General features: G+C 34.5%; 1 protein-coding gene across 31 annotated transcripts in view; it reads left to right on the top strand.

Annotated features, from left to right (window-relative positions):
* Positions 1 to 16,070, top strand: part of LOC134602746 (protocadherin gamma-A4-like) — a 347,761-nt gene that overhangs the window by 198,693 nt on the left and 132,998 nt on the right. For 2 of the 31 annotated variants that reach the window (XM_063447985.1, XM_063447984.1), the window contains exon 1: positions 815 to 3,363. The exons of 27 other annotated variants lie outside the window; for them this stretch is intronic. In XM_063447985.1, coding sequence (XP_063304055.1) covers positions 874 to 3,363 — 2,490 coding nt within the window. In that variant the 5' untranslated portion in view covers positions 815 to 873. Of the gene's footprint in view, positions 1 to 814; positions 3,364 to 9,754; positions 12,182 to 16,070 lie in introns of those variants that run through there. 2 more of the 31 variants (XM_063448029.1, XM_063448016.1) reach the window with 2 other exon arrangements.

Genomic DNA, 16,070 nt, shown 5'->3' with positions numbered 1-16,070 from the left:
TATTTGTGCCATAGAAGAGTGGCATGGCTTAAGGTGCTGGGAGTTCAATGGTTTTCGTCAAATTATTTTAAAATTGTTTGAGAAATGAAATGAAATTAATAAAGTTTCTAAAAATGTTACTGGAACAAGCTGTCTTGCTTTGCACAGTTAAACTTCTGTTCTCTTCACCCTCTTTTTGATGTTCTGGGACTGAGACCATGCTTAAAAGACTCATTGATTATTAGGATTATCTGTATTATTCTTTTCATTTTCAACTTCTCATGTTGGGTCAAGTTGACAGTCAAACATCAACAACCAACTCTGTATCTAGGTAAAAAGTGAGGTAAAATAGTGTTATTTGCAGGTAGAAGAGAACTATTAAGTCATCACATTTACATTAATATGTTGTTTAGTATTAGATAGCCCCTTCCATGGTTGTCATTTTGTTTAATTTTTGTTTATTTTATATGCTACATTGTTGATTTACAAGTATATAGTTTTAGACATTTGTAGAAATTATGAGACAGACTTTTTATATTTTTATTTTATGACTAAACTAAGAATTTCCCTATACTTCTGAAGAAATACATGGCTGTGTTTTATCTATATGCAAAAACACTAATTAGTGCTTCTTTTAAACTGAGCATAGGTTGCATTACATTGATGAAGTATACATTTGAACTTTGGCTGCATAGAAAAATTCTCAGTCGTGCAGTTCTTCATTTATACCTCTGAGCGCCGCTGTTTGACCAATAAGGAGAAGAATACAGAGCTGGAGATCCACTGATATTTCCATCACTAACACACACTGCAGATCTGCAAGAAGAAACACAGCCATTTTTGGATTCTCTCACATACAGAGCACAGGAAATCTGGTTATATTCTTCTGAGGACATGGATTCAGCACTTAGATTACAAATAACTTACAATACAGGAATCACTTTCAAGATAGCAGAGATGAAAACACAAGATTTACAAAAAAACAAAGGAATCAGATGGCAAGTAATATTTTTCTTCTTATTTTCATGGCTTTGTCATTCAGTATCTGCCCAGCTTCATTATTCCATTGATGAAGAAATGAGAAAAGATTCTGTTATAGCTAATATTGCAAAAGACCTTGATTTAGATATTAAGCAGCTCTCATTTAGAAAATTTCGGATTGTCTCTCGTGTTTCTGAAAAATATTGTTTTGCTAATTTACAAAATGGGAATTTATACATTAAAAACAAGATAGATAGGGAGTCACTGTGTGGAAGAGCAGCTCCCTGCTTACTAACCTTTGATGCAGTGGTTGAAAACCCTTTAAATGTTTTTCCTGTAACCATTGAAATTCAGGATATAAATGATAATTCTCCAAAATTTTATCATGAAACCATTTCTTTAGAAATCATTGAATTAACTATACCAGGAACACATTTTATGTTGCAAAATGCAGAAGATCCTGATATTGGAATTAATTCTATACAAACATACAAGCTCAGTGATAATCAGCATTTTACACTGAGTGAAAAGACCAGCACTGATGGCAGTAAAATTCCAGAACTTGTTTTAGAGAAACCTTTAGATCGGGAGACACAAAATGTTCATGAATTAATTTTAACAGCACTGGATGGAGGGAATCCCATCAGATCTGGAACTGCTCTGATCAAGATTATTATTACTGATGGAAATGATAATTTTCCAGTATTTACAGAAGAAGTCTATAAGGTGAGTGTAAGTGAAAATACTGCCATTAACTTTACACTGATTCACGTCACTGCAACTGATCAGGATGAAGGTTCTAATGCACAGATCACATATTCCTTTAGAAAAACATCTGACAATGACATTTCTACTGCTATGTTTAATATTAATGCTACAAGTGGAGAAATAAAAACAAATAGAAAATTGGACTTTGAAGATGTACAATATTATGAACTGTCGATTCAAGCAAAGGATGGTGGTGGGCTTGTGGCCTATTCTAAGGTTTTAATAGAAATAATAGATGAAAATGATAACGCCCCAGAGATATCTATTACCTCTTTAACTTCCCCTATTCCTGAGGATTCCCCACAAGGTACACTCATCGCACTGATTGAAGTTCATGACCAAGATTCAGGAGAAAATGGAGAATTTGACTGTCAAATAATTGAGAAAATTCCTTTTCAGTTAATATTGTCATCGAGTAAATACTACAAAATTGTTACAACTAAAGCCATGGACAGAGAGAAAGAATCATGTTATAATATAACAGTTCAGGCATCTGATAGGGGATCTCCTCCACTTTCCACTAGAAGAACAATCAGATTGGATATATCAGACATTAATGACAATCCTCCAGTATTTACAAAATCTACTTATGTTGCATATGTTCCAGAAAACAATTTACCAGGGGCCTCAATTTACAGTATACATGCCTTGGATTTTGACATTGAAGAGAATGCCAAAATTATTTATTCAATATCCAGCACATACACTGAAGATATCCCAGTATCTTCTTATCTTTCCATTAATATAGAGACTGGAGTTCTCTATGCTCAGCGATCATTTGATTATGAGCAACACAAGGAGTTTCAACTCCAAGTAACCGCTAGAGACAATGGATCTCCATCGCTCAATAGTAATACAACATTAATTATTCATATAGTCGATCAAAATGATAATTCACCAAGAATTTTATACCCATCAACAGAAAATGATGGTTCAACTATGTTTGAGATTGTTTCATTTTCTTCTGAAGAAGGTTCTTTAATAACGAAGGTGGTTGCCGTGGATGCTGACTCAGGACATAATGCTTGGCTCTCTTATCATTTCATGCAAGTATCAGAACCTTCTCCGTTCAGTATTAGTCAGCATACGGGAGAAATAAGAACATCAAATTTCTTTGAACAGAAAGATGTTCTTAAATATAAGCTGGTAGTTATTGTGAAAGACAATGGAGTCCCCTCACTGACAGCAACAACAACCTTAAGTATAATTGTTGCAGATTCTTTCCAACAAGTGGTTCCCAAATTCACTAGTGAACTCAGTGATGATGATTCTCCACCTAATTTACAAATGTATTTAGTGATTGCATTAGCACTGATTTCATTTTTATTTATTTTAAGTGTTATGTTAGTTATCATTTCCAAATGTAAGCAATCACCTTCCCCTGCAGCCTTTGGAACTCTCAGTACCAATCTTTATTCTCAAGTGGATCCCCGATATCTTTCCCAATATAACAATGGAACTTTACCTCTGCCATACTCATACAATGTGTGTGTGGCTCTGGATTCAAGTGAAAGTGACTTTACTTTCATAAAACCAAAGCAGGATGTCCCCACAGAAAATCTTATCGATGCTGACGATTCAGGACTTGGAAATGAAAATGAGGCAGAAACCTTGTCGTCTAACAATCTTGTGAAGGTGAGTGGTAATTTTAAGGACTAAAATAGGAAAAGATAATATTTAGATTTCCCTGCTTTGCTATTTTTATTATGTATTTCTTGTGTAATACCTGTTTATATACACAGTCAATGTAATTTTGGTTAAAAAAAAAAAGCCATGGTAAATGCCGTTCGTACCACTTTCTGGGATCTCTGACTTGACAAAAAAAAAAACATAAACATATCCAGAAACAGGTACTTAAACAATATCTATAGAAATATCCTGGTAAACAAAATGAAAAACATGCCGCTTAAGTTTAGGACATATAATGTATTGACAGCATTTTAGTCGCTGACTTAAGGATGTAGTCTTTAGATTGATAGCTGTATTGTAAAAACATTATAATATTAAGTATTTATAGTAAATAGTCAAAGAAAAAATACTGAAAAACATACAGGTTCTTTTTTAAGGTTATTTTTCCTTTTAAATATAATGTTTCATTTTGTACTACGTTTTCTATTGTATGTGTGTATGTATGTATGTATGTATTGTTAACGAAACGGCTTTAATGCCATGTAATACAGCAGGTATAAGCCCAACACTCCTCACACTCACTCACTGTCACAGGAGATATCTATGTTTCACATTGCCCATACAATCACCTGAATGGTGAGTACACAAACAAACTGTGAATGATAGGCAACAAAACACAATTTGTAAGCCAAAATCACTAAACAGAAAATGCAGCTTACTTGGATAATATCTTGATTTCTGCTAATGTGGCAAGCAATTATATTTTACTATAATTAGTTTTCCAATCTTTAGCAAGAATTATGCATTTTGTAAAGAAAATATATGGGAGGTATGTAGAGTGTCTTGTCTTTTTTTTTTCTTGTTTAATCCTTCAGAAATCAAGCTAATGATTGTAATTGCGCTTATAGTACAGAATATCTGTGCAGCAAAGATGGCAACTCAGTAGAAACTCACCTTTTTGGAAAAGTTTCAATTTACTACTAGTTCTTATCTGTTTGAACCTAGACAGCTGATGATCTACCGTAACCTTTGAACTTGTTACACTTTCTTTACATGTGTTTGTCAGATCTTAGGTGTTGATCTACTATTTATAATGTAATATTCAGTATATTATAGTGTATAAACAGTCAAATAGCATTGATACCATGTGTTATATATGATTCATTAGACAACAACTCATTGCAACACCGATAACTTTAATTTTGGTAATCATTTTTCAAATTGCTGTGCTTTATCTTGATTTGGTTTTTTTCAGTTGTGATTTTGCTATTACTTTTTTAGTACATGCATGAATATTTAGATGATTGGTCAGTAGCAAGTACTGCTACTACTTTGATTTAATTAACTTTCTGTGTAGAACACTGTGGCAATATTTATATGCACTTATTAATATTGATATTGGTTACCACTCACCCAAACAGAATATATCTAACAAGAAAGGTTTGCCCACTATACTAAACATGTATTTGGAAAGTTCACATATTATACTGAAGTAACAAAACACATGTATATATAATATTTACATTACATAAAAGCAATCAACCAAATTACTGAGGCAGCATTAAACCATACCTCACAACATTAAGAGATAAGTAATCAGGACATGTGGATGGGCCTTCTAGGCGGTGGCAGCAGTGATGAAACTTGTGTCACTGTCAACACCTACAATGCATGGGCCCGCCCACTTAAGTGGGTATGTCAGCCTGGGGCCTCTTGACTAGCCTCCTATTTGTAAGACCATGCAAAGAGTGCTACTGAAGCGATTTCTGCATGGTCCTAATGCACGCTGCACAGTGCAAGAGTGTCTAATGATGCACTAATCTGCTCAAGGACAAGATATCTCTGGATGCAGGAAACCAGTAAACTTTTCTGGATGGTGGAACATGACCCTGAATTTGGAACTGTCCCTCCGAAGGCATGACTGTTAGGAGCCCTGCTAAACTAAATAGTATGTTGTATTCCTATTTACAATAGACAAATAAGGCTAGCAAGGCCCAGTATATACGTACGGTCACACAACCTGGGGCAGGAACTGTCTGATGTCTGATCAGTAGCAGAGCAGGAAGCAGAGAGAACCTAAATTTTGCACATTGTTAACCCGAGTAGGTGCAAAACCATGCAGTTGGCCTGGACTCTAAAATTTAAATTAATGAAACCAAGGGGCTGTATAAAAATGCTGGATCCTATGTGTTGTATGAATTGGTCCCAGCATCACCGTATAATGTATGCATTTTTAGGTAAGTGTAGCCGCTTGGTTTCATATTTTTAGATTTTCGAGCCCAAGGCAACTCCCCAATTTTGCACCCTTCTCTATTACGGGTGCCTAATTCAAGGGCCCTCTTTAACCTTGACCTACTGAGAGTCCCAGGAGGAACCTTTTCCCAAATAAGTGGATTAATCTCATAAGAACCTGCATTAGGTTGCTAGAGTAGAACCGGCCAAGAATGGAATACATTAACATTGTGGCAGGCTTATGCTATGTATCATCATATATTGTAACTAAACTCCCATTATTTTTTGTCTAGGTAAGGTGTTTTTAAATAAAGCTACTAAATTCTGTGAGACTTGAAATTGCTGTTTAGTGCATGAGCAAGTGCGCTGGATCTTGTATGTTATATATATTTTTATATACAGTTGTGCTCAAAGGTTTGCATACCCTTGGGGAATTGGTAATGTACCATTTTTAAAGTAAACATTAGTGAGCAGGCAAAACACATTTATTTTATTTTTTTATGGGATTCATATTCAACTGTAGGTTATAAAAGAATGGCACAATCATAAAACAAAACATGGCAACAAAGAAAAAATTAAATGACCCCTGTTCAAAAGTCTGCATACACTTAGTTCTTTATACTGTGTATTGCCCCCTTTAGCATCAATAACAGCGTGCAGTCTCTTGTAATAGTTATATGAGGCTCCTAATTCTTGCAGGTGGTATTACTGCCCATTCATCTTGGCAAAATGCCTCCAAGTCATGCAAAGTGTTTGGTCATCTTGCATGAACCACAAGTTTGAGATCTCCCCAGAGTGGCTCGATGATATTAAGGTCAGGAGACTGTGAGGCCACTCCAGAACCTTCATGTTTTTCTGCTGTAACCACTGGAAGGTCAACTTGACATTGTAGCAAGGTCAGCTAATCGGACCTAGCCAGATGATCGAGACCGCAGGAAACAAGTCATAATTAACTGACGCGGCTCCAACCTTCAACCCAGAAATGACGTACCCGGAACTCCGTGATGAGTCCAGACACCCAGGTGGACTGAAAAAAGCGCACCTTAATGAATTTAAATACCGGACATAGCAGGAATGAACAATATCAAGCACTTTGAGAAAGACATTTATTGGTTAAATGCGGAGATCTCCAAGTTTTTATCTATTTTTTTATTTAATACATTTGTTCTGGTTACATTTCTGTTACTCTTTTTTTGTTTTTACAAATTAAGTGTTGGGAATACAGTATCCAGTATCCTGTGGGGATTCTACCTACCTACCTGATTTCAACAACATTTATTATACAAGGCGCTTAAAGTCTGAGCCTACTATGAAGTGGCTCAGCAATATGTTAGTGTAACCAATTTGTATTAATTAGTTTCTATTACATTTATACAGATTACACAATGGTCTATTTTTTGTTTATATTTTAGGTTTTATATCAAGCTTATGGTAAAATTGCATGTGTATGTGTGTGTTTTTTTATTTACACTCTTTATTTGCAATATTATATCTAGTAATTATTATATGTGTATTTTTTACATATACTTATCAGTGTGCTCTCACCACTATTTTATCTCCTTTAGTCATGCTGGAAAATCAAAGAGTGTCCAATGCGCAGTCTTCGTGCAGAAGAATGCAAATTGTCAGCCAGTATTTTCTGATAACATGCCGCATTCATCTTGCTATCAATTTATGCAAGATTCCCTTAGCCTTTGGAGCTTACACACCCTAAAACATCAGTGAGCCAACACCATGCTTAACATGGTATGTGATCATAAAGCTCTATAAAGCTCTATTTTGGTCTCGTTACTCTGAATTACAGTGTGACAGACACTGTGAGGTGTGTTAAGGTGTAGTCGGGCATATTATAACCAGGCTTTTTTTTGTGGCATTGGTGCAGTAAAGGCTTTTTTTGGCAACTCAACCATGCAGCCCATTTTGTTCAAGTATCATCAGATTGTGTTTCTTGAAACAACCATGCTGTCTTTTTCCAGATCAGCCTGTATTTCTCCTGAAGTTACCTGTGTGTTGTTCTTTGTACCTTGAACAATTCTTCTGGCAGTTGTGGTTAAAATCTTTCTTGGTCAACTTGACTTTGGCTTGATATCAAGAGATCCCCAAAAGTGATTGAACAGTACTGTTTGGCATTTTCAAGGCTTTGGATAACTTTTTATATATTTTTTCCATTTTTATAAAGTTCCATTACTTTGTTATGCAAGTATTGTGACAGTTCATTTATGCTCCCCATGGCTCAGTATCTAGCCTGCTCAGTCCATTCACGTGAGAGCTAACAAATAAACAATAATTGCAATTTTAAAAGCCACATGTGTGGGAAATTAACCTTTAATTGCAATTTTAACCTCTGTGTGTCACCTTGTGTGTCTGTAACAAGGCCACATTCAAGGGTATGTAAACTTTTGATGAGGGCTATTTGGGTGATTCTGTTATCATTATTATCTAAAAAGGAATCAAACAACTATATGATGATAAATGGCTTTATATGATCACTATCCTTTAATAAAATACTTTTTCTTGCATGATCAGTCATATTTTCAAGTTCAATGACAAAATTTCACAATTTCTGCCAGGGTATAAAAACTTCTTAGCACGACTGTGACCTTAAAAATAGTCAATTTTTATATAACTATACTTACTGGGTAAATAGACTTTGGTGGCCCCTTGTTCCAGGACAAATATGTTAAATAATAATTTTGGAATTTTTTATGAGCATACAATATAGATAAGTTAACAGGCAAAATAAGCAAGCCAATTCTTTGTAAATGAACTTTAATACATACTATTTACTGATTGATTTTTTAATACAGCAGAATCTGTAGATTCTATGTTTCCTTTTATGCTTTTTTTAATGAATTAATTTACTACCCAGTCCTTCACTAAATACACTAAAACACTTGCTGGAATTATAGGATCTGCCCAGGGTCCCAAAGGAAAAAGTGGAAAGACCAACATTGGTTGAGACATTTCAGTTAATTAGTTTAGTATTTTACTGTTGTGCTGCTAAGTTGAAGTAAAGAATAAGTTGATATAAAATGTATCACTAGGCCATCATTTTATTCTATTTGCATATCAATTGTGTGACTTGCAGTTCAACCATTTTCCCTATCCATAAATAATGTGATGGTAGAACATGTTGGATTTTTATTGCATAGTTAACTGCCTATATATTGCATTTGTTTATATTTGCCCTGCATTTCCCACATATTATTGCTATTCAAAGTTGGATGGCTTATATTGAAGATCACTTTAGCATTATTTGTGCCATAGAATAGTGGCTTGGCTTAAGGTTCTAGTAGTTCAATGTTTTAGTCAAATAATTTAATAATTGTTTGTGAAATTAAATGAACAAAGGTTCTGAAAACTTTAGTGGAACAAGCTAAAGTTAAACTTCTATTCCTTCCACCCCATTTTGGGATGTCCTGGGATTGGGAACATGCATAAAAGAATCATTGATTATTAGGATTATCTGTATAAATCTTTCCATTTGCAACTTATCAAGATGGGTCAAGTTGAAAGTCAAACATCAACAACCAACTCTGTATCTAGGTAAAAAGGGACATAGTGTTCTTTGCAAGTAGAAGAGAACTATTAAGTCACCACATTTACATTAATATGTTGTTTAGTATTAGATAGCCCCTTCCATGGTTGCCACATTGCCTCATGTTTTTTTTTTTTTATATATCTTTTTTATATCTTTCATTGCTACTATATAGTATTAGACATTTGTGGAAATTATGAGACAGACTTTTTTCTCTTTAAGACTAAACTAAACATTTCACTATATATCTGAAGAAATACATAGCTGTGTTCTATCTAAATGCAAAAACACTAATTAGTGCTTCTTTTAAACTAAGCATAGGTTGCATTACATTGATAAAGTATAAATTGTAACTTTGGGTGCATAAAAAAACTCTCAGTCGTGCAGTTCACCATTTATACCTCTGAGCGCCGCTGTTTGACCAATAAGGAGAAGAATACAGAGCTGGAGATCCACTGATATTTCCATCAGTAACACACACTGCAGATCTGCAAGAAGAAACACAGCCATTTTTGGATTCTCTCACATACAGAGCACAGAAAATCTGGTTATATTTTTCTAAGGAGGTGGATTCAGTGCTTTAGATTACAAATAACTTTCAAGAAAGGAATCACTTTCAAGATAGCAGAGATGAAAACACAAGATTTACAAAAAAACAAAGGAATCAGATGGCAAGTAATATTTTTCTTCTTATTTTCATGGCTTTGTCATTCAGTCTCATGTCAGCTTCATTATTCTATTGCTGAAGAAATGAGAAAAGACTCTGTTATAGCTAATATTGCTGAAGACCTTGAATTAGATATTAAACAGCTCTCAGTTAGAAAATTTCGGATTGTCTCTCGTGTTTCTGAAAAATATTTTTTTGCTAATTTACAAAATGGGAATTTATACATTAAAAACAAGATAGATAGGGAGTCACTGTGTGGAAAAGCAGCCCTCTGTGTCCTAACATTTGATGCAGTGGTTGAAAACCCTTTAAATGTTTTTCCTGTCACCATTGAAATTCAGGATATAAATGATAATTCTCCAAAATTTTATCATGAAACCATTTCATTAGAAATTATTGAATTTACTTCACCAGGAACACATTTTATGTTACAAAATGCAGAAGATCCTGATATTGGGATTAATTCAGTACAAACATACAAGCTCAGTGATAATCAGCATTTTACACTGAGTGAAAAGACCAGCACTGATGGCAGTAAAATTCCAGAACTTGTTTTAGAAAAACCATTAGATCGAGAGACACAAAATGTTCATGAATTAATTTTAACAGCAGTGGATGGAGGGAATCCCATTAGATCTGGAACTGCTCTGATCAAGATTATTATTACTGATGCAAATGATAATTTTCCTGTATTTACGGAAGAAGTCTATAAAGTGAGTGTAAGTGAAAACACTGTCATTAACTTTACACTGATTCACGTCATTGCAACTGATCAGGATGAAGGTTCTAATGCACAGATCACATATTCCTTTAGAAAAACATCTGACAATGAAATTTCTACTGCCATGTTTAGTATTAATGCTACAAGTGGAGAAATTAAAACCAAAAGAAAATTGGACTTTGAAGATGTACAAAACTATGAACTATCTATTCAAGCAAAGGATGGTGGTGGGCTTGTGGCCTATTCTAAGGTTTTAATAGAAATAATAGATGAAAATGATAATGCCCCAGAGATATTTATTACCTCTTTAACTTCACCTATTCCTGAGGATTCCCCACAAGGTACACTAATTGCACTGATTGAAGTTCATGACCAAGATTCGGGAGAAAATGGAGAATTTGACTGTCAAATTATAGAGAATATACATTTTCAGTTAATACTGTCATCAAGTAAATACTACAAAATTGTTACAACAAAAGCCATAGACAGAGAGAAAGAATCATGTTATAATATCACAGTTCGAGCATCTGATAGGGGATCTCCTTCACTTTCCACTACAAAAACTATCAGGTTGGATATATCAGATGTTAATGACAATCCTCCAGTATTTACAAAATCTACTTATGTTGCATATGTACCAGAAAACAATTTACCAGGAGCCTCAATTTACAGAATGCATGCTTTGGATTTTGACGTTGATGAGAATGCCAAGATTATTTATTCAATTTCCAGTACATACACTGAAGATATCCCAGTATCTTCTTATCTTTCCATTAATATAGAGACTGGAGTTCTCTATGCTCAACGATCATTTGATTATGAGCAACACAAGGAATTTCAACTACAAGTAACTGCTAAAGACAATGGATCCCCATCTCTGAGTAGTAATACAACATTAATTATTCATATAATCGATCAAAATGATAATTCACCAAGAATTTTATACCCATCAACAGAAAACGATGGTTCAACTGTGTTTGAGATTGTTTCATTTTCTTCTGAAGAAGGTTTTTTGATAACAAAGGTGGTTGCAGTGGATGCTGACTCAGGACATAATGCTTGGCTCTCTTATCATTTCATACAAGTGTCAGAACCTTCTCCCTTCAGCATGAGTCAGCATACGGGAGAAATCAGAACATCGTGTGTCTTTGAACAGAAAGATGTTCTTAAATATAAGCTGGTAGTTATGGTGAAAGACAATGGAGTCCCCTCACTGACAGCAACAACAACATTATGTATAATTGTTGCAGATTCTTTCCAACAAGTGGTTCCCAAATTCACTAGTGAACTCAGTGATGATGATTCTCCACCTAATTTACAAATGTATTTAGTGATTGCTTTAGCACTTATTTCATTTTTATTTATTTTAAGTGTTATGTTAGTTATCATATCCAAATGTAAGCAATCAAAATCCACTCCAGCCTTTGGATCTCTCAGTACCAATCTTTATTCTCAAGTGGATCCCAGAATACTTTCCCAATATAACAATGGAACTTTACCTCCATATTCATACAATGTGTGTGTTGCTCTGGATTCAAGTGAAAGTGACTTTACTTTTATAAAACCAAAGCAAGATGTCCCCACAGAAAATCTTATCGATGCTGATGATTCAGGACTTGGAAATGAAAATGAGGCAGAAACATTATCCTCTAGTAATCTTGTGAAGGTGAGTGGTAATTTTAAGGAATAAAAAAAATAAAGCCTAATATTTTTATTTCTCTGCTTTTGTTGTTTTTATGATGTATTATATGTATAACACTTGTTTATTTATGAAGCCAATGTAATTTTGTTTAAAAAAAATAAGCTCTCTAAGAAAAAAAATAGTTTTCCAATATATTTCACAGCCTGCTGAGGTGGCTGACTTGACAATAAACATATCCAAAAGCAGGTATCTATGGAGATATCCCTTTAACCCCTTAAGGACCAAACTTCTGGAATAAAAGGGAATTATGACATGTCACACATGTCATGTGTCCTTAAGGGGTTAAACAAAATATTTTTGTAAAAAGCTGTTTAATTATAGGACATATGTACCGATCATATTCTAGTCGTTGATTTAAAGATGTAGCTTGTAGATTGATAGTTTTATTGTAAAAATACTCTAACATTACCTTTTTAGAGTATATAGCCGAAGAAAAAACTGAAAATCATACACATTCTTTTTTCAGGTTATTTTTCCTTTTAAATATAATGTTTAATTTTGTACTATGTTTTGCATACAAGGAAGTTAATTCTATTGACAATAAAACATTTAATGTAATTTACTATAGCAGGTATAAGCCCAACACCCCTCACACTCACTCACTGTCACAGGAGATATCTATGATTCACATTGCCCATACAATCACCTGAATGGTGAGTACACAAACAAACGGTGAATGATAGGCAACAAAACACAATTTGTAAGCCAAAATCACTGAAAAAGAAAATGCAGCTTACTTGAATAATCTCTTAATATATTCTAATGTGGCAAGCAATTATATTTTACTATAATTAGTTTTCCAATCTTTAGCAAAAATTATGCATTTTGTAAAGAAAATATATGGGAGGTAGGTAGAGTGTCTTGTCTTATTTTTTCTTGTTTAATCTTTCGGGAATCATGCTAGTGATTATAATTGTGCTTATATTACAGAATATGCATGTAGCAAAGATGGCAACTCAGTAGAAACTCACCATTTTGGAAAGGTTTCAATTTATTACTAGCCCGTATCTGTTTGAACCTAGACAGTTGATAATCTACAGGAACCTTTGAAACTGTTACGCTTTCTTTACATGTGTTTGTCAGATCATAGGTGCTGACTTACTATTTATAATATAATATTCAGTATATTTTAGTATGTAAACAGTGAACTAGCATTTATATACTTCATGTGTTACATATGATTATTTAGACATGTACCCATTGCAATACCAATAACTTTAATTATGGTGATCATTTTTCAAATTGCTGTGCCTTAACTTGATTTACACTAGTGTTTCAGATGGGTTTTTTTTTATTAGTTATTTAGCATATGCATGAAAATTTATATATTTGGTCAGTTTAAGCACTGCTGCTACTTTGATAAGCAATAAACCATATTACTGAGGCAACATTAAACCTTACCTCCCAACATTGGGAGGTAAGTAATCCAGAAGGGTGGGTCTTCTAACTGGTGGTGCCAGTGATACAACTTGTGCCAATGTCAACACCTACAATGGATAAGACATGCCCACATAAGTGGGCATGTCAGCCTGGTGCCAAGCATGCCAGGATGTCAGACAGCCTCCTGACCTGCCTCCTACTTGTAAGACCATGCAAGAGTGCTATTCAAGTGCTTTATGCATGGTCCTAATGCGTGCTGCACAGTGTAAAAGTGTCTGATGACATGATTGCACTGTGCTGCTGAAGGACAGTTCCTTGGTATCTCTGGATTCAGGAAAACAGGGAACTATTTTAGAATATGATCCTGAAATCGAGACTGTCCCTTTGAAAACAGGACAGTAAGGAGCCCTGGTAAACTGAATAACAACAAACCTCATTTACATTTTATGCATTCCAATATACAATGACCGAATAAGGCAAACAAGCCCAAGTGTATACGGAAGGTCACACAACATTGGGACATGATGGAGGCATCTGATCAGCAGCAGAGCAGGAAACAGAGAGAACTGAACCCAAGAGTTGCACATTGTAAACCTGAGTAGGTTTGTCTCTATACAGAAAGGGCATATGGTAAGGAAGGTGGCAATTCATGACGTACGTTAAGTCTGGTCAGATACATGTGATTTAATACATAGCAAAATGTTCCTTTAATGAGTACGTTTTTATATGCCGATCTCTAGAAAATCAAGAAAAGAGTACAGGATATATATTCTTGATCCTGATGAAAGTCCTGGAAGGGGGCTGAAATGTTGATCCATTATTTTTTAATGATTCTTCAATAAAGTATGAAGTTTGAACCCTGAGTGCTAGTCATTTTTTTTGCTTCTTCTGTATTGACTGGCCCTGGCTTTTAGCACCCGCCAATTAATATTTTTTGTATAGCCTGAGGGCATGATCTTCTGGAATATATATATATATATTTAAAAGCTAATAAAAGTAAATTTTTATATATATGAAATCCTGGAAGTGCGGAGTGCTACCTTACTACATTTTTATATATATATATATATATATATATATATATATATATATATGTAAATAGATTTTTGTTTGCTTGAGAGCAGATTCTTAAACAGTATACATTTCCTAGTAATCTTTTAAGGAATATGAATTCTCTTGTTTTATAAGCACAGTACAGTATATTATATTTACTCAAAATGGCACTCTTAAAAGAAGACATACAATATTTTGTTAGTTTTGTCATAAATAACAGTTAACTCTCTAGTTAAAATGATATAACAAAATAGTCATAAAGGAAGAAAAAGAATTGTAAAAAAATGGGAAAAGTATTATCTATCATTATTTATTATTAATGTATATTTGTGGATAGAGGAGAGGAGAAAAAAATAGATGCAGCTCCTCATGAATAAAGAAGTAAAAACAATATTAATATTTTACTTATTCCAAGTTTAACATTCCTTAAACCATTGTCAAGTTTTTTTCAAAGACACACTCACAGTTATTGGACATTTGCTCCATACATCCATAGCGAGAAAATAAGGTATTAGTGCCTTACTTTAAAGTTTAAGTTTAAGCCAAGTTTACAAGTTTAAGCCAATCTATAGGTCATCCTCAACATATATGAAGCATATGCTCGTGCCCCACAGTTCCACCAACATGAAGTCATCTTTATAATTTTTTTTTTTTTTTTTTTTAAATATGCTTTTTATTGACGAAAATGCAGATGTGTACAAGCATGCTTGGTGAGGAGACACGCAGGTCTCATGTGTAATGTTATATATCAAAACATCTTTATATTTTTGATGCTTCAACCATTTCTAACCCTAAAAAAGAGTCAATATTGACCATAAGTACTAGGTAAATAGACTTTGAGGGCCTCTTGTTCCAGGACAAATATGTTAAAACATTTGGAATCTTTCACGAGCATACAATATATATAAGTTAGCACGCAAAGTAAGCAAACCAATTCTTTGTATACGAATTGAAATACATACTACTCACTGATTGTCAGGATCGGGACAGGGATCCAACACGCAGAGTACAAAGAGTGGAAAGGTACGTATACCGGGCCTTAGAATGGCCGGACTAACGTACCGAGAGTAAAGAATAGTCAGAGACAAGCCGAGGTCGAGGGAACGAGAAGACAGATAAGCGAGAGACAAGCCGGGTCAAGGGATAACAGAGAAACAGGGTAGTACAACGAGCCGAGTCAAAACCAAAAGAGCAAACTAGAATACCAGAGCACTGAGTGACTAGACAAGCTAGAACCACGACAGGGCAATGAGCTGAAGTAAGGAGTAAGCTTAAATACCCTGGCTCTGGATGGAAATCACGCCTCTGACAAGTACCGATTGGATATCGGACACTTGAGTGACAGATTGCTCGTGCTATCGTCATGACGTCACGTATTGAGCGTCCTGCTAGAAAAGGACGTGGATTCCTCGCGGCCGGT

Source organism: Pelobates fuscus, chromosome 3, assembly GCF_036172605.1.
Source record: "Pelobates fuscus isolate aPelFus1 chromosome 3, aPelFus1.pri, whole genome shotgun sequence".
Taxonomy (NCBI): Eukaryota; Metazoa; Chordata; class Amphibia; order Anura; family Pelobatidae; genus Pelobates; species Pelobates fuscus.
This window is presented reverse-complemented; position numbering and strand designations above follow the sequence as displayed.